The 19,150-nt window shown below is 37.5% G+C and overlaps 1 protein-coding gene across 3 annotated transcripts in view; it reads left to right on the top strand.

The window, feature by feature from the left end:
- MYH10 (myosin heavy chain 10) overlaps positions 1-15,117 on the top strand; it is a 92,689-nt gene extending 77,572 nt beyond the window's left edge. For all 3 annotated transcript variants that reach the window (XM_070937450.1, XM_070937453.1, XM_070937451.1), the window contains 13 exons: positions 578-682; positions 1,743-1,895; positions 2,623-2,871; positions 3,254-3,466; positions 3,906-4,118; positions 6,371-6,532; positions 6,760-6,888; positions 7,247-7,335; positions 7,479-7,602; positions 7,699-7,907; positions 9,014-9,122; positions 9,866-10,038; positions 14,067-15,117. In XM_070937450.1, coding sequence (XP_070793551.1) covers positions 578-682; positions 1,743-1,895; positions 2,623-2,871; positions 3,254-3,466; positions 3,906-4,118; positions 6,371-6,532; positions 6,760-6,888; positions 7,247-7,335; positions 7,479-7,602; positions 7,699-7,907; positions 9,014-9,122; positions 9,866-10,038; positions 14,067-14,211 — 2,073 coding nt within the window. In that variant the 3' untranslated portion in view covers positions 14,212-15,117. The remainder of the gene's footprint in view (positions 1-577; positions 683-1,742; positions 1,896-2,622; positions 2,872-3,253; positions 3,467-3,905; positions 4,119-6,370; positions 6,533-6,759; positions 6,889-7,246; positions 7,336-7,478; positions 7,603-7,698; positions 7,908-9,013; positions 9,123-9,865; positions 10,039-14,066) is intronic.
- Positions 15,118-19,150: the final 4,033 nt, after the last annotated feature.

Here is a 19,150-nt window from a genome sequence, read left to right as displayed (position 1 = left end):
TAAAGGAACTCATTATTTTCTCTCTTTTTTTGAAAAGTCATTGCCAATTTAAGTTTGAAGCTGTAACCTTCATAGAATATACAAATAGTGGTTATTGCAGAGGTACTTAGAATACTATGTACCAGTCAAATCCAAGTTTATTGTAATGTAATTAAATTGGAATTCTTCCATTCTAAATACAACATGCATAAAAAAAATACTCTGTTTTGTGGTGAATTATGAATGGAAAACCTTGCAGAATCTGAAGCAAATGTCCCTTAAAAAAGTGAGTGCCTCCAACTGCATAATTATAAAATAGCAGCATAAAAAGATCTGTTGGTCCTACTTTTAAGGATCAAAACAATGTAGCGAATTTAAGAACTAAGAAACACCATGGAAAAAGCTGAAAATTACATTCTTTTTTCTCAAATTGAGTCCCTTATAAATAAATATAGAAATTACTGAATAGCAATAGACATCGCTTTCAAAAAGTTCCATAACATTACTGTGAATATCATAAATTTTGCTCAAATCTCTGAAAAACACTCATCCTTACAAACTAAATATTGGTATGATATCTAGGTTCTTTGACTTTCAGAATGAACTGGACAACGTTTCAAGTCTCCTGGAAGAAGCAGAGAAAAAAGGCATAAAATTTGCCAAAGATGCTGCAAATTTAGACTCTCAGCTACAAGATACCCAGGTATATCTACCATTTTGGGATATAGTTTTAAAATGCTTAACATTTCATCATTGGATACCTTAATTGATCTCCAGGTAACTGATATATGCTTATAAATAATACACAGATTAGGAAAGAAATTTAGATTTAAAGCATCAGCAAAGCAGAAATGGTTTCTCAAAATTTGTTTGAAAACTAATAACAGAAAAAGTCTGGGCTCCATAAGGTTTTTGATCATTACATGTTTCTTAGCTATATGGAATTGCTGTAGTATAGAGCTAAAATCCTGCATATTATAGACATTAGCCTCATGTTTCAAGTAATAGTTTGTTTCTTCTGTTTAATCAACAGTTTTCATCACAGATTTGTCTACCAACATGGCTTTCATTAATCTTTTGCTTTTTGGCGGTTTCTTAGCTTTAATACCTTACTTAATTTTAGTTTAAATTCTGGAGAAGAAATTACTGATTGTTATCTCTCTCTCTTTTTTTTTTTTAAAAAAAGGAATGGATAATGTTTCTAATGTACACATGAAAAGGTTCCCTTTTTTTGCAGTAGTTTGAGCACAAAATTCCTGATACTTAAAAGCTCTTTATGTCATGAGATTGATATAATGCTTTTATGATCACACTTTCAACCTGCTTTTGAAGGTTTTTTTTACTTTGGTTAATAATAGTAATAATAATGGCCACTTCTCCAGTGATGGGCTATGAAATTGTAACCAATTCTGCTGATATTAAGGTGCCCTTTCATCTTTTCTGGGATTACTGCTATTAAACATATTCGTACCATATTGCTTGTTCACAATAACTTGCTGTCTGAGGCATTTTCTATTTGACAAGTGACCTTTCTAGCTTTAATACTAGTTTTTAATTAACTGCTTTAAGATCTGGTATGATGTATCATTATCAAATTATAGTAAAATGACTTAATGTCTTTAGGTCAGCCAGGATGAACCATGCTTAAGAACTCTTCACAGCAAACAAATATCCTATTGAACAAATAGATGTAGGAGACTAAGTTCAAGTGTACTTCAGACCAAGTGGTAAAACGCATGTACATTTTAAAATTTCTATAACAGGAACTGCTGCAAGAGGAGACACGCCAGAAACTGAATTTGAGTAGCAGGATTCGGCAGTTGGAAGAAGAGAAGAACAATCTGCAAGACCAGCAGGAAGAAGAGGAAGAAGCAAGAAAGAATTTGGAGAAGCATGTAATAGCTCTGCAGTCTCAGGTGAGAAGCCATGACAGGTACAAGCCATAGCATCATTTTGTACATCTTTTCATTCTGACCTGGGTTTATGTGAGATCAGTTGAAACTGCAGTTGCTTTTCCCTAATAGTTTCTTACTATTTTCCAATAGAGTAGCAAGCACAAATCATTTGTAAACTTTTTTTGTTAACAAATTAATTTTTGTGAATAAATTTTCATGTGGCTGTCCTCAAGAAGTCACGTTTGTCTCATCAGTAATATAGTATATGTTTGAATGTAAATTTGGACCTAGTTTATACTATCTTAATTAATGTGTGTATGTATGTATCATTTGAGACTTTAAGGACCTGAATGTTTAAGTACTTTATCAATCACGAAAATAGACTTTTTAAATATATCTTTCCACATCTTGAAAAGGAATTAAAAGAAATGATTCTGGTCTTGACACCTTCATGTTTTCTGTATAGTAGAGGTTTGGATAAATAATCACTGGGCCAAAAACTGCATTAATAAACTGACATGCTTCTGCCAACTTAGGGTAAATTAGACCGGGGTCTCCAACCTTGGCAACTTTAAGACTTGTGGACTTCAACTCCCAGCAAAGCTGGATGAGGAACTGTGGGAGTTGAAGTCCACAAGTCTTAAAGTTGCCAAGGTTGAAGACCCCTGAATTAGACTGTTCTGCAGCCGTAAAACTAGTTCACCAATTTTATTTTAAAAAATTATTAAAGCTTTATTTTGCGTTATAGCTAGCTGATGCCAAAAAGAAGGTTGATGATGACCTAGGGACTATTGAAGGGCTGGAGGAGAGTAAGAAGAAACTGTTGAAGGACATGGAAATTATCAGCCAACGTTTAGAAGAAAAAGCAATGGCATTTGATAAGTTGGAGAAAACAAAAAACCGCCTTCAACAAGAGCTGGATGACTTAATGGTGGACCTTGATCATCAACGTCAAATTGTTTCCAACTTGGAGAAGAAGCAGAAGAAATTTGATCAGGTATGTCACTATTTAAATTGTGTTGCTTTCTTCTGAAGGTTATAAGTGGCAGTTCATTATTTCCTGATAAGCTTTTCATATTTGCAAATATTAAAAGTGTTCTTTATAATATCTATCTATCAGGGTGGGTATTTTTCACTGTCTACCTGTGAAGTATGGAACATGTCACTCATAAAAACAGATAGTTTGACCAAATATGGACCACTATGGTAGATTAAGAATAGGTGCATTTCTGTCTGTGCATGTATGCCTCAAAGCAAAGGACTTAATAGAGCTGAAAGCCAAAATGCCAACCTACTACAACAGCTTGGATTTCCACAGGATTAAGATTAGATGATGTAAGTATTTCAAATTTTCATGTTTGGACTATTGAAATCAATAGATGCTGGCAGAAGAGAAGAACATATCTGCTCGTTATGCAGAAGAAAGAGACCGTGCTGAAGCCGAGGCGCGAGAAAAAGAGACCAAAGCACTGTCCCTGGCACGAGCCCTGGAGGAAGCTTTAGAGGCCAAGGAAGAGTTTGAGAGACAAAATAAGCAACTCCGAACAGAAATGGAGGACCTGATGAGCTCCAAAGATGATGTTGGCAAAAATGTGAGTTGTCTTATTTTTGATATACTGAAGGTTTGGGGGGGAAAAGTAGTTTAATAACATATGTGAATCTGGATTTTGAAGTGTTGAAAATAAAATGTTCTAAACAGGTGTCAACAACTATGTGCATTGTAAACCGCTTACAACAGAAGTGTTTGTCTTGATGTTGAGTATGTGTGCATTTGACATTTCTTGTCTCATTTTATTCATATAGCCTTCAGATTTTCCATTTGAGTGTTTTTGTTTGTGTGCTTCCTGAAGGCAGATAAATGTGACAGGAGCCATTGTAAAGCATTGTGAATGTGATTTAGCAGCTGCATTGCATTTCATTTTGAGTAAACTTATACAGTTTGAATTGTTAGGAGTAGGAGTTGTGCTTTCTCTCATTGCCATTGATTCTGTTGCCATTATCAAGATAATATCAATATATTTTACTTTGCAGGTTCATGAGTTAGAAAAATCTAAGCGTACATTGGAGCAGCAAGTGGAAGAAATGCGAACACAGTTAGAAGAACTAGAGGATGAGTTGCAAGCCACAGAAGATGCCAAATTGCGCTTGGAAGTGAACATGCAAGCCATGAAAGCACAGTTCGAGAGAGATCTTCAAGCAAAGGATGAGCAGAATGAGGAGAAGAAGAGACTCTTAGTAAAACAAGTAAGGCTTTAAATAGTAAAGTATAAATTTGGTGTTGATCAGAGGTTCAAGGGAACTATATGTACCCTTCTGATTTGTTGAATCATCACTAGGCTTTATTAAATTTAAAATTGGTCTTTTATCTTCTAATTTTTAGAAGCAAAAATTCCCCTGCTACCAACATGTAGTTTAACATTTGTATTCAATCATACAAATGTTCACGTTAAATGTTTCCCATGTCTATGTGTCCTTAGTCCATTCCTTTGAACAAGCAATAATTAAAATCTTCTCCAGATTCCAAATCTTTTGCAGTTTACATGTTGTTTTATCCATATCTTAATTTGTCTTAAATCTTAACTGGCTAGAAATTCTGATAACTATAAATGTCCATGAAATCAATTTTGATGAGACACCATTACAAAAGTGCTTCTCAGCGAACACCTCATGGTCTTTTGGTATTAGAATTTCTATGAAATGGAATGGATGGCATGGCATATAATCTTGATTTTTTAAATGTGCATTTATTTATAGTGTATGTATATATAGTAGTTAGGATGCTTGTAATAATCTGTTTTCATCCAAATCCTACCAGATCTATACACCTTAGCTAGATCATCTTTAATGCATCATATAACACATAACTATATCTGAGGTGAATTAAGATATGTACAATTGAATATGAATTCATAAATACATGTTCATTTTATTTATTTATTTATTTGTTTTATTGTAAAACAAGTGGAGATTCATGTTTCATTTACAAGTCACATACTGCTATTGAGTTTCTGCTGGCAACTGTTCAAAAGCTATAGTGTTTTGATTGATTTAGAAAATAAAGAACTGATAACATTATTTATAAAAATCAGACACCCAGGAAAAAACACTCTGAAAAGAAGAGAGTGTCATACATATGCCACATATTATAGGTCTTAAAACATGAATTTCAGTGACGGTGAGGTATTTCTTAAGGGAGCTGTGGGTATACATTTGGGGGATGCTTGCCAACAATGTTTTGCCTATCCCTGAAGTAAAATGTGCTCCCCAGCCAGATGTATGACAATTCCTTTTGACTCCAAGGAAGTTCCATGGAAGAGTCTAAAGAAGAATATCTTGTGAGGCACTTATAAGCATGATAGCTAGCACATGTTTTGAGTGCTATATGTGAACACCCCGAAATTGAAATATAGTCCAGAAAAATATAGTTAGGCTAGGGATTCTGTATATCTATATAGATTCTAAAGATATATAGTCTGCATGAAATATTGCATCACAGAAACAGGTGGTTGTGTTCTTCTATTTAGCTTTAGAATATCCAGGCATCTGAAGTAGCCTTGAGAGTCGTTTTATCAACCTTAATCTTTATGCTACCCACACTCCTTTTCTGAACAAATCAGAACTGAATTGAATAAACAATATATTGGCCATAACTATCCTATTTCAGCCTGAGAAATACAACAAAGTTAGTTATATTCGGTTTATTGTTGAGTTGCATCTCAGGCAATATATATGGGAGCAAAGTTGTGCATGTGGCTGGGTACAACATGGACAGCAGCACAGAGTCCAGTGCAGTCAGAACAGGAAGCAGAGATACAACAATGCAGGCCTAATGTTGATTAGTTGTTTCCAGCAAATGTCCATTCTCTGGCAGCTGTTCTTAAGTAGCCAAACTGCAGGCATGGTTCATTTAGGACCATTGTCATCCTTGCTCTTCAAAATCACATTGGCTCGGTACACAAGCTCAAATAGTTGATTGCCCCTTGGGTCTTAAGGTTAGTAATTTATGGGCTCAAAATAGTTCAGAAACTTTCTTTGAAGCTATGTTATTAAGCCATTATCATTGCTTGACTAGGGGTTTTGTTTTTTGCATAATTGATCATAAATTTAGTTTTTCTTTGAAGAATGAATAGGATGATACAAGGCCTCATTGTCTTAATTTGGAAGCAGTTGTACCGTGAACAAACATGCTATATTGACCTCAGTATGAAGTTTAACAATTACGGCTGATAGTTTTACTTAAATACAATTTTAATAAGTTTTTATTCTGGCAGGCTATTTTCCTTAAATAGTAATATTGATTTCTAAACAGTTATTTTTTCCCTTTATATAGTTTTTTACAGGGCATCAAGGAACTTACAGTTGATATTACTGCACAATTATATAAGTTTAGGGATATATTTCTTGAACTTTCTTCATCCTTCATTTTGGTTGGTTTCAACTAATGGTTAATCTTGAATTCAGACATTTTATCTTACCATGTGTCCTTAATTCTGTAGGTTCGGGAACTGGAAGCAGAATTGGAAGATGAAAGGAAGCAGCGGGCTTTGGCTGTGGCATCCAAGAAGAAAATGGAAGCAGATTTGAAAGACTTGGAAGCTCAGATTGAGGCAGCAAACAAGGCCCGCGATGAAGCCATCAGACAGTTGCGCAAACTGCAGGTGAACAAAGCAACTCTTAAAATCTGAAAGGACAAGGCAACTCGTCTCTAAATTTATGCACATGTTCTCTGCAAAATTAATCTTTCTTTAATAGAAGGGTGAAATTAGGTGAATATATTTTATGATAATAGATTCTATATACTCTGGGTGTATAGATTAGACTGAGGCAATATAGTTAACTTCTCAAGATACAGGGAGAAAAATGCTTTTTTTTTTAAACCTTCCAGGCTCAAATGAAAGATTATCAGCGTGAACTAGAAGAGGCCCGTGCATCTCGAGATGAAATTTTTGCTCAATCAAAGGAAAATGAAAAGAAGCTCAAAGGTCTTGAAGCAGAAATTCTTCAACTTCAAGAGGTATGAAGTTAAGTTTGGAAAAATTGCCAGTTCTTAGCGTTCCTATTCTGTAAGATAGAATTCTGGAAAAAGGAACATGTTTCTACAATTCAGATAAGAATATTTAAAATTCGGAAGATGGGCAGAAACTCTTGAACTATAACAATATATGTTTAAAATGTATTGGATCATTTTTGAAGGAAGTAGTTCCCAGTTGCACAGGAAGTCTACGGTAGTTAAGCACCAGAGGGGAGTGTATTTATGTCAGTAATTATATTGGAGTCTGAGCTATTGAGCATACTGTAATATCTCTGTATCAAATACCTGAAAATGTCCTTCCTTGTCAAGGTTTCTGAGATGCCAATAACTATTTTTTCAGGAACTTGCCGCTTCTGAACGAGGCAGGCGACATGCAGAACAAGAGAGGGATGAACTGGCTGATGAAATTGCTAACAGTGCCTCTGGAAAGTAAGTTGGCTAGATGAACATTTCACCAACCACAGACCCTAAATGATGTGTGTCGATGCCTGTTGCAGTGTAAGAATTGGTTACATTGGGAGAATTCCTGACTTAAATTTGTAGTTCCTTCTATCGCTTCCATGTGTCTATAGGTCTGCCTTGCTTGATGAGAAACGCCGCTTGGAAGCCCGAATTGCACAGCTAGAAGAGGAATTAGAGGAAGAGCAAAGCAATATGGAGCTTCTCAATGACCGCTTCCGCAAAACCACTCTGCAGGTGCTCTCTTTGGTTGCCAAATCTTGTTCGAACGTTTTGTTGGTTTCTCCAGGTAAGGGGCGATATACCTAAATAACGGTGCTTGTCTTCCTGAAGATTGACACGTTGAATTCTGAGTTGGCCACAGAGAGGAGTGCTGCCCAGAAGAGCGAGAATGCCCGTCAGCAGTTAGAACGGCACAACAAAGAGTTGAAAGCGAAGCTTCAGGAGCTGGAGGGTTCAGTCAAATCCAAGTTCAAGGCAACCATTTCAGCACTAGAAGCAAAGATCGGGCAAGTAGAAGAACAGCTGGAGCAGGAGGCAAAGTAAGTGTTTTTTTAAAAAAAAGAGCTTTCAGAAGAAGGAACTTTGAATTATAGAAAATAACTTGTTCAAATTAGGACAAATATATGTGGTTCCACCACTCAACATCTATTTAGGTAAGCTAGATGATTCAGCAGGGGATAGATAAGTTGTCAAAGCTTTGATGATGGTGTAAGAATTTTGAGAGTCTTAAAATCACATTTGTTCCTTTTATTTTTGTGAAAATATTTAAGGTGGATTTTACCTCCTATAGTATTTGCTTAATATGGGAGACTAATGAGTTTTTTTTTAAAAAAAAATGTACTATCTTCCTAGAACAAGTCATTTCCTTTGTTTCCATTCTCACTTCAGAGGGACATAATTATTGAGATACTTTTACCCATCAACACTGATTTCTTCCTCTTTCTGCAAATTAATTAAAAACACACAAAATTTCCAACAGGGAACATAGGTGTTTGATATAAGAGTTACTTTGACTTGTTTTAAGCTTTTCCACATAACTTTACTAATACAGGTAGTCCTCGACTTACGGCCACAATTGAGCCCAAAATTTCTGTTGCTGTGTGAGACAGTTGTTAAGTGAGTTTTGCCCCATTTTACAACCTTTCTTGCCACAGTTAAGTGAATCACTGCAATTGTTAAGTTAGTAACAAGGTTGTTAAGTGTATCTTGTATCTCCATTGACTTTGCTGGTCAGAAGGTCACAAAAAGGGGATCACACGATCCTGGGACACTACAACTGTGATAAACATGAGCCAAGCATCCGAATTTTGATCACATGACTGTGGGGATGCTACAGTGCTCCTAAGTATGAAAAATGGTCATAAGTCACTTTTTCCAGTGCCATTGTAACTGGAAACAAACTGTTGTACGTTGAGGACTACCTATATTAATCCCTTTGCTTTTTTTATTTGTAGAAAAGTGAAGAGATCAATATTAAGTAAGTAGGAGGAGAGACTGAATGATTAAATTACCTGTGGTCAAAATCCTTGTTTTTTTTTTCTAAAGATACAATTCACTGTTTTCATATTGAAGCCCTATTTAAGTTTTTCTGTGGATAGACATGAAATCTGATAATTTAATTACTGCTTTCATTAATTTGTTTTAGGGAGAGGGCAGCAGCCAATAAGCTAGTACGCCGCACAGAGAAGAAACTGAAGGAGGTATTTATGCAGGTGGAAGATGAGCGCCGACATGCAGACCAATACAAGGAACAGGTGAGGAGGTGCTGCTTAGAACCACAGCTACTAAAAAAACCTTTCATTTCATTGCTTGTTATGGAAAAAGAGATACTTAGTAAGTTGTTTGAAGCACCGCATTCAAACAATGCGCATGGCCAGAGGCCATCTGATCCAGAAGAGTGGAAATGGCTTGATTCATATGGATCTCACACAGATCAGGAGTGAGAATTTGGAGGGGAAAAAATGGAGCTCAGTTTGTTTGTAATATTGCATGGAAAAGTATGCATGGCTATAACTTTTTTTAGTTTGGTTCTTCAGAAATTTGCAGGAAAGCTAATGTCAAACACTTGGCAGTCAATTTTATCAGAAGCAAGAGTCTTGTTAGTCTGTTTTATGAAAAGCAAGGGAGCTAAGTTAAGACACCTGAATGTTTTTCCATCTGGCTATGAGTGGATGTTACAACAGTGAACAGTGAAATATACCAAATTGCATAGATGATGCAGAACAGTTAACAGGGTACGCAGATCCTCCCAAATATTACCTGAAGTGGAGGTACCTTTTCCTGCCATTACTAAATGAGCAGCCCATGGCATCAGAATAGTCATTTTAACTGGACAAATTTCCTAAAAAGTCCTGTGAATATGACATGAAGATCACAAATCAAAAAGTTCCTACTCTTTAAAGAGTTCAGGCCACTCAGTGGGTTGAATGGCAGTGTGAAAGCATGACAAGAAGTGGAACGTTGTTCAGTGTTTCATTAATCCCTTTATCTTCTCTAGATGGAGAAAGCTAATGCTAGGATGAAGCAGCTCAAGCGCCAACTAGAAGAAGCAGAGGAGGAAGCCACACGTGCTAATGCATCACGTCGTAAACTTCAGCGTGAATTAGATGATGCTACGGAAGCCAATGAAGGCCTTAGCCGAGAGGTCAGCACTCTGAAGAACAGACTAAGGTGAGTTATGGGAAAGAAAGAGCAGAGGAGTTTGGATATATATACCACTGTGTAACTTCAGGAAAAGGTCAATTCGAAATGATGGCAGCAAAGGTTAAGTTAATCCTCATTTCCTCATTGTTGCCCTCTCTTGATACTATGTCCTCATTGTCTATGACTTAAAATGCAATGCTATTAGTAAACCAGAAGGGAGTGTCATGCTTCCAAAGATTTGTTAATTGGCTTATGCTGCTTTTGTAACACTGGAAGTTGGCCACTCATTAAGTGACATCACATTTGTAGAATTCCCATGTCCTCGGCTATTTATAAGCGCAGATGAAGAGGTTTGTAGCTCCATCTCAAGTGCAAATAATTGTTTACCTGCTGTACTTTTATGCAGGAGCACACTGTTGCAGTGGTGAAATCCTGCCGGTTCTGTCCGGCTCGCGCGAACTGATAGTGCTGGAGGCGCGTGGTTCAGTGAACTGGTAGCGGCGGCAGCGTGAGGCTCCGCCTACCCACCCAGATGTCGTTACTTCCTGGTTTTTAACCCTCTGTGCATGCGCAAAGCCTTCTGCACATGCACAGAGGGTAAAAAATAGGACGTGACAAACCGGTAGGGAAGGTAAGTAGATTTCACCCCTGCACTGTTGTGATTAAAAATAAAACCGGTTAGGACTTCCGGTTTGCTTCTCGTAGCCACCAGACGGTCCCTTGGGACCACCAGCCCCTTCGCCTGTAAGAGCCGCCTTTACAACGGAAAGGCGGCTCGAAAAACTCCATTTCCAGGAGGAAATGTGAGATAGAGCAGGTGAGTGTAGGTAGAGCTTTCCGCGTAGCCCCCAGAGTTTTTTTTTACTCTTGGGGGCGAGCGGATGAGGCTCCCTATATCACTCGCCGTTTGCTCCGGGCGTTGGGAGACCTCTGCTTTTTTGCAGAGCAAGGCTACGAAAACAAGCCTTTCAAGATAACTACAGATTAAGTAAAGAGGATGAGATTTGGACCTGGATCTGTGACCCTAAACTGCAAGTGTTAATACTTATTTTGCAAAGGATATTGACCAAAGGAAAAAAGAATTTTTAAAATGGCGACTGCCGAAATTTGAGGAGGGAAGCTGAAAAGGGAAAGTCCTTCCGTTTCTTATTAAGCCACAAAGTAGCGGAATAAATACTCCTAGCTACAATTGAAGAAAAAGCTCCACTTTTGTGTTTTGTGTTTTCTCCTTCCTGGAGACCTGATTTGATATTGATTTCGTTTGGAAAGAAGCTTTGCTTTTTTTCTCTCTCTCTCTTCTTTTTAAAAGTTTGTCTGTGTGGAAATATGACGTTTAGGCTTACAAAGCCGGACAAACAAGCAGGGGTGGGGGGATTCCCCCATCCACAAACTATATGAACAAGTCCTTAACTTACAGTCTCAGAAAGCTGATTTTAATATAATTGAATTTCTTCTGGAGGAGATTGTGAGAAGGGATGAGATTATGAATCAGAACATGGAGAAATTTAAGCAGGAAACTAAAGAACTGGTGCAATTAAAGTTTGATATTTTGCATCGAAAGATTATAAAAGTGGCCAATGGTCTCTCAGAATTTATCACCAGGTTGGATACAAATATTAATCTATTAGAGTCTAAAATGGAGGAAATTGAGGACAATTTGAAAAATAAAATTGAAAAAGTTGAAAATGATTTGATAAACATTCAAGATAATAGTTTAGAAGAAAAACCAAAAATGGAAGTTGATCTAAAGATTAGTAATGTAGAAAATATACAACAACGGATTGAAAAGGAAGTTTTAATGATGCAATATAATTTTACTGAATACGCGATTAGACTGAGAGGATTACAGGAAAATAACACAGATGACTTAAGGAAAATATCTTCTGAAGTTCTGGCTGGGATTTTAAAGGTTCAACCTGAGGAGGTATTTTGTAGGATCGATAGAGTTTATAGAATAAACTCCTGGATTGCAAAGCAAAGGCAATTGCCTAGAGATGTGGTGATTTACTTTACAGATAAAGAAATAAGAAATAATATTGTGCAGAAATCTTTTAAGTCTACTTTGCAATTGTTTGGAAGAAAGATTTGGATATATAAAGAATTACCGCCTAAGATATTACTGGAAAGAAAGAAATTTGGTTTTCTGGTGGCTGAGCTTAAAAAAAGAAATGTCTTATTCAGATGGAATGTTCCAGTTGGTATAATATTGAGATTTCAAGGAGAAAGATATCAATTAAATACTGTTGAAAAAGCGGAAGAATTTTATCAAAAATTTTTAAAAATGAACTTAACATCTTTATGCACAACACAAGAAAAGCAGAAGGAGTTAGAAATAAAGGAAAAACATCGAGATACAGAGGCCTTTGTAGATGAATTGCCTTTGGATTCCTCCATCTCAGCTGGATTATTTATGAATAAGAGAGAAGCGGCATTGGATTCTAACGTGATGATTCATCAAGTCATAGACAACCATGGAAATCAACTAATTGATACACAACTTACAGAAAAGAAATATGAGTTACAAAAGCAAAGCCAACAAGATCAAGTTATAAATCAGAATGAAAACCGACTAGTTGATACAAAACCTGCAGAAAGGAAAGGATGGAGATCAAACCCACAAAAAGAAAGGAAAAAAAGAAACAGGTCCCACAAAAATAAAAATTTCTAAATTAAGCAACAGTGAAGCCAGTTATTTTTTTAAAAAAATACATGATTGAATATTTGAGGAGTTGGTTGAGGCGAAGTAGTGGTTAATATCATCCTGAGGAGAGTGACGGACCTCTGCAGTGCCATAATTTTGGGATGTGAAAAGGGCCTTAAACTGTTGGATTGGAATTATCTATTTTGGTTTTCTCTTCATTTATCAATGTATTATATTTATGCTGAGCTATAAGGCAAGAGAGTTATGTGGAGGCATGCAGAAGATCTGGTTGTTACCCCATTATGACGATGGGAATTAATAATCTTGAAGAAAGCCACTATTGCAGATATTATATGGAATACAATTATAAAGTCACTCGGGTGGTTGTTTTTTTTTTATATATATATATATGAAGATATTCATTATTGATGGGGGCAGATGATAACTGAGGATTTTGAATATTCTGTTGCAACTGGGATGTTATGTTACCCTAATACGGATGATGGAGTCAGCAATCCAGTGGAAAGATATCAAAGAAGATATTATATGGACTATAAGTTTAAAGTTACTCATTTTGTTTATATAAGGGAATATTCTCTAGTAGGATGGGCAGAAGAACAAAGATATTAAGAATTGTTGTGTATGGTAATTTTGTAGGAAAGTGGGTGGAGACAGGCTAGTGTATTGATTGTATAGATCAAGAAAAGGGTTGCTTAAGAGATATATTTATGGGAGTGGAGGAAATGGATAGCGCAGAACAAATGTAAAACTAGAATTCATGGGAAGGCTGCTTTGTAATGTCATATTAATATACACAAAAGATTAAATGTTAAAGTAGGATTTATTATATAGCTTTAATGTGGAAGGTTGTTTTGAAATGTTATATTAATATATAGATATAAGTATGGGGGAGGAGGAAAAATAAAAAGGGCAGATTATTGCTAAATTGGGAGTTATAATAATATTACTGTGTTAAATCAGAAGTTATTATATAGTGTTATAATAGAATGTTATTTTGAAGAGCATGGTAAAAGGGGGAAGTAATAATATTAATAATATCATTAGAAGTAAGGGTCAATATTTGGAGGAGGGAGTAAGGGGATGGTAAAATATTATAAAATCTGTTATGTATTAGGTTTTTTTTTTGCAGAAGTCACAGGGGGGGGTGGGGGGGGTGAAGGGGGGTTAGGGAGGAGGGGGGGGAAAGGGGGAAAAATTTGTAATTGAAAACTTTTTCAATAAAAAAATAAAAAATAAAAAAAAATAAAACCGGTTAGGGGAGGGGATTGATCTGCACTGATGGGAACTTAGTGTATGGTCAATTTTTACAGCAGTTTTTCGGAGCTTTTCTCCTTTTTTATTTTTGAAAAAAGGACTTTGTGTTGCGGTAGTCACTTACTGTGTCTTCTTGCAGGAGAGGAGGCCCGATCACCTTTTCCTCCAGCCGATCTGGAAGGCGCCAGCTGCACATTGAAGGAGCATCACTGGAGCTTTCAGATGACGATGCAGAGAGTAAGGGGAGCGATATCAATGAACCTCAAGCTGCCCAAACTGAGTAGAGTGTCCCCTCTGTGTTAAAACTGCCAACATTCCCAGAGTGTGACTTCTTTCTGTACGTTTGAAAGAAGAACTTAACTGGCCACCAAATTGCTTTCGTGGCCTAGATCTGCCTTAGGCAAAACTGGCATAGCATTAGGTCATGTATTGCAGGTCAGTCAAAGCATTATTGCTGCCTGGCTTTGCCATATTGTAACTGTTTTGGATATAGGTACCACTACTTATATGTATTAAAATATCTCTGTTCAGTGCTTTTTGTTTCAAGGTATCCATTGTAAAGCCATTTTTCTAAGGCACTGAATGATAAGCGGGTCTGGCCTCTGTCCCAGGCAGAAACTTCTGGCAGCTGGCTATGCCTTTTTGCTATGCATGCATAGCTACCTAGCAGTGGCACTCCCTTTCTGTGGGTTTTCTCTTCCCTACTTATTTGCAAGACCTTGTTCCTGTCATTTTTCTGGCTGACCCAAGGTCACCTGACTTTGAAAATGTCCCAAGGAGCTTTAGTTCACATTATAACTAGCCAACTGCTTGTTCTACTTAACGAGCATTTGCCCACCTTGGCAAATTGATGTCTTCCACCTTGGCAAACTGCTCTGGACATCATGAATAGTCGGTTGATCTGGATAGGATGCTGATGATTCTCTGTCTGAAGTAATATTCCATAAAAATTGGATAGCCTCAGCATGGAAGTTGAATGAATTCTCCCAGAAGCAACTGTTTTCTTCCGGAAAGGCTGGGGATAGGAGTGCTAGCTGAAGTTCTTGCCAGCTTTCTTGGTGCCCATCAGTATATGTTTGCTAGAGGTAGCAAATGGACACTGCCTGTAAATGAACACACCAGTGGAGCTACCCTCTCCCCATTTTCAGCTTTCACTTGGGTGAAATGCATTTAGCTAGCGTCGTTTTTGTCCTAGCTAAGAATTGACATTTACAGAAAGTGCCTTAGACACTGCAGTACTAAGACAATGTTTCCTATATAATTTGCCTATAACAATGATTCAGTGTATTGATTTTTGATCATATCATGCTGCATCTCCTAGTACAAGTGGTATTATCAATCTCCAGTGATAAGAATGAATCAGTGTTAACTACAGAATCTTGAACTTTTGCAACATGCTTGAAACAATATTTCTCTTTGGTTAAAAGCTTTAACATATGTTACAAAGCTTTTTGTTTTTGTGCATTTGGATATTTCTTATTCAAACTGGCTGTTGACCACCAGGCATCTGACTGCAAATACCTTGTTTCTTTGTATCCCCATATTTTTAGACAATGATTTTTTGTAAAAACAATAAATTTATTCATTCTAGAGACTCATAAACGTTTGTTTGTTTTTTAAAAAATAAAAATGGCCTTAAACATTACCAAACACTCTGAAGTTTTTGTTTCATGCAACTCGGAGGTGACATCTTCTCTAAAGAGTATGGAGCAAAGTGAGTTTTAGTCAACACTGAATTTACCTCAGATCTGTTATTTTAATAATTCCATTCCTAAATGAGTTGTTAACATTAGAAAAAAATGAATTTATTTGTAAAGCAACACACTGGAAGAGACAGTCATAAATGTACAGCAGAATACTGTAAAGCAGAGATACAAGTGACTGAAATATTACATAATTTGAATACAGATAGTCCTCAGGTTGCTATGATAAGTGGGACTGGAATTTCCATTGTTAAGCAATGCGATCATAAACTGCAATGTCATATGACCACTTTACTTAGTGATGGCTATCCTGTCAGTCCCTGTCACCATTGCTAACCAAATCCCATTGGATGTTAGATGAGAACTCATGCCCGGTTTGGTCCCTTCCATCTCCAAGCCTTGGTAAGGTAAGAAACTGTCTCCTCTTCAACCTCCCTCCCACCAATCCTCCTCATCTCTGCCTTTATGGCAATCCTGCATTCAGCCAGCCACATCCTGCTTGCCCTGCCAGCCTAAGCTAACATTTGCTGTCTTTCTACTACTTGACAAGGCACATCCAGCCTAGTCCTTCACAAAGGTAGTTATGGGCATACCAACCTTTCTTCCTGAGGCCATCCTAATGGCCTTGTCCAAATTGCATGCATCTTTCTTGCGAAGTTGTGGAAGGCCGAGTACATGACAATGCTAAGTGGAATGCAAGGCTAGGGAAGCCCAGGGCTGGCAGAGGCAGCGGAACGCAGGGTGGCCAAAAGGCTAGAGATGGGTGAGATAGGTGGGTGGGAGTTGAAGCACCCCATGATCATAAGTGCTTTGGGCTGCCAAGCACCTAAATTGTGATCACTTTGGACACATTTTGTAAGTTAGCATCTGAGCAAATGAATGCTTGTTGGCACTTGCTGGGTGGTTGAAGCTTCCTTGGGCATGGCAGGCAGTTCCAGAACTGTGCAAGTAGGGTACAAGGTAGTCAGAAGGGTATGGATGGGAGGGGGAGACAGATGGGTGAGCAGAGTTGGAGGCAATTCCTTAACCTAGTGAAATGCAGGACTGTATTCACTTAACTTATAATTGGTTAATGATGAGGGGGGAAAGTGTTGCATTAAGTCATGGTCACAAGTCAAGGAGTACCAGTGTAGGCAACCTTTGTTCATAGACAATCAGCTATGTCAACTTTTCTTTGTTCATTAATTCAGTCCTATCACCTGCCTATCTGTAGGGCAGCACTGGAGTCTCTCCATCAGCAGTTACTTTAGCCAATTAGATGCATGGAATATCACTCGAGAGCTAAGTGACATTAGATGGCAGCCTAATAGGACTGGATGCTTCTTCCAAAATAAATAGGGCAAGGCATATCATCTTGTTATAAATCAATTGTCACAAGATTTAGAGTTCTCAAGAAATGATAGGATTCTCAGCACCCAAATCTTTCTTTTATGGGTAACGTAAGAAAGAAAATGATGTTGCTGAAAGAAATACTTAACCACATGCTAAAATTTTTGAACACTAATTAATTTCGTTTTGCCTTCCTGCACCTTTTCTGATAAATGGGAACTAAAACAATTATATTATGGTGGCGCAATGGTTAGAATGCAGTATTACAGGCTAGTTCTGCCGACTGCCAGCAGTTCCAATTCTCACTGTCTCAAGGTTGACTCAGCCTCCCATCCTTCCGAGGTCGATAAAATAAGGACCCCAAATGGCATGGGGCAATATGCTGCCTCTAAACTGCTTAGAGAGGGCTGTAAAGCACAGTGAAGCAGTATATAAGTCTAAGTGCTATTGTTATATACCTTTCCAATATTTCAATGTTATTTTCAAATTACTTCATTACTTGCATTATAGCTTAATTTTGCAACTATATATAGATAATTACTATTTCTTAAAAACCTCCCAACATAAGCAAGGGCATTAATTGCATTTGGCTGGCAATTTCCCATTCTGGCAGGGGCTTGTCTTCCTCAACTTTCATCTGAAACATAATCCTTTGACACACTTCCTCCTATCGCTGTTTGTGATCTTTGGGACACACTGAAGTTCTTTACCAGTCTTCCGTTGGGTAACTGATATACTGCAATGGATCTGCTCTAGAACCATTAAGTATTCAGTTGTTCTAAAGTTGCCAAGTCCAGTATGGTGTCCCAGCCTTTTATATTTCTCCAAAGTCCGGTTCAATCTTAATTATCTCTTCTCTTCCTGCTAGCAGTCCCATTTTACTTCCCATCCATCCACTACACTTTCCTGAGAGACATTCTCTTCGTTATCAAGTTTTTTTTATCTAGTGGACAACCATGACTGCCTGGGTCATACTTTCAGATATATTTCCTTACCAGATTTCTCAGTGCCTTTAAAAGTGACAGAGCTCCTAATGTACCACCTTCCTGGAAAAGTTGGGATCCAATCAAAGGTGCATCTGCCTTGAAAATAGCCCATCTGAATTGTATAGACTAGTCAAACGTTTTGTGAAATTTTGTATTACATCAAACTGTTTTATGGTAATTTTTATATCATAACATTTTATACAATTTGTAAAATTTTAATTCCATGGTCGTCATGGATCCCATATTTTGCAAGTTAGCCCATTTGAGGTACCTTAGTTGAAAACATTTTGCCAAATGGTGCACCATTTTTCCCAGTTAAAAGTGATAGGAAAGAGTGCTTCAGTAGTAAATAGATTTTTCTAGGATGCACTTATGAGAGTAGAATAAAGTAAATGTTTGGATAGTCACATAACAGTGGAAACACTAGTTTTTATCAACACAGTTGATCAGCTAACTATGGGAACAGTATGACCAGTCCTGAAATCACTTTCAGAAAAAGGGGCAAAGATTACAATAAATTCCTTTTGATTCAAAGACAGCTGATCAAAGTGCCTTCAGAGGGAGTCAGCTTATCTGAGGATGTGGGCGGAGAAATTCCTCCTGTTCATATCAGTGGATGGTGCATGGGAAAATGCTGACTGCCACAGCTGGTTAATTCACTAATATCAGTCACAGGAAGAATGAGTTCTCCACTCAGTTTTAATAGTGTCTTACAAGACAAGGATGCCTGTCTCTTTGTGACGGTGGATAGCAGGTGAAGAAGATCTGCTTCTCTCAATTCCAACACAGCAGAAGACATCGATAATCCTGATAGGGTAAATGTATTCCTGTCTTTGGCAACACTATTCAAGGTGGCACACAAGGGAATTTTCTAAAAGGGTGCGGGTGGTTCTAAGTGTCCCATTCCAGATCAGGAGGCGTGAGTGAGACGCAATGATTTCTCCCTAAATGTCTGGACATTGTATCAAGATCCATTACTGTCCCAAGTCCCAAAGTAGCTATAAATGCCCTGGAAATTGGGTTGAGCAGTTCTTGAACAGATATTCAAGATTTGGTAATACAGGCCACCTTGGTCCCCAGATTTCTCACCACTATTAACTATCCATTCATTGGACAAGATTTTGAACATTGGAGCAAAGCAGACTGGCAACAAGAGTCCTTGAACTGTCAGGCTTTCTACAGGCAAGGCTGGGGGTGGGGGGGCA

The sequence above is a fragment of the Pituophis catenifer genome, unplaced genomic scaffold (assembly GCF_029215685.1).
Source record: "Pituophis catenifer annectens isolate HBS135680 unplaced genomic scaffold, rPitCat1.0.hap2 SCAF_2, whole genome shotgun sequence".
Classification (NCBI taxonomy): domain Eukaryota; kingdom Metazoa; phylum Chordata; class Lepidosauria; order Squamata; family Colubridae; genus Pituophis; species Pituophis catenifer.
Note: the sequence above shows the minus strand (reverse complement) of the source record. Positions and strands in the feature narration are given on the sequence as shown.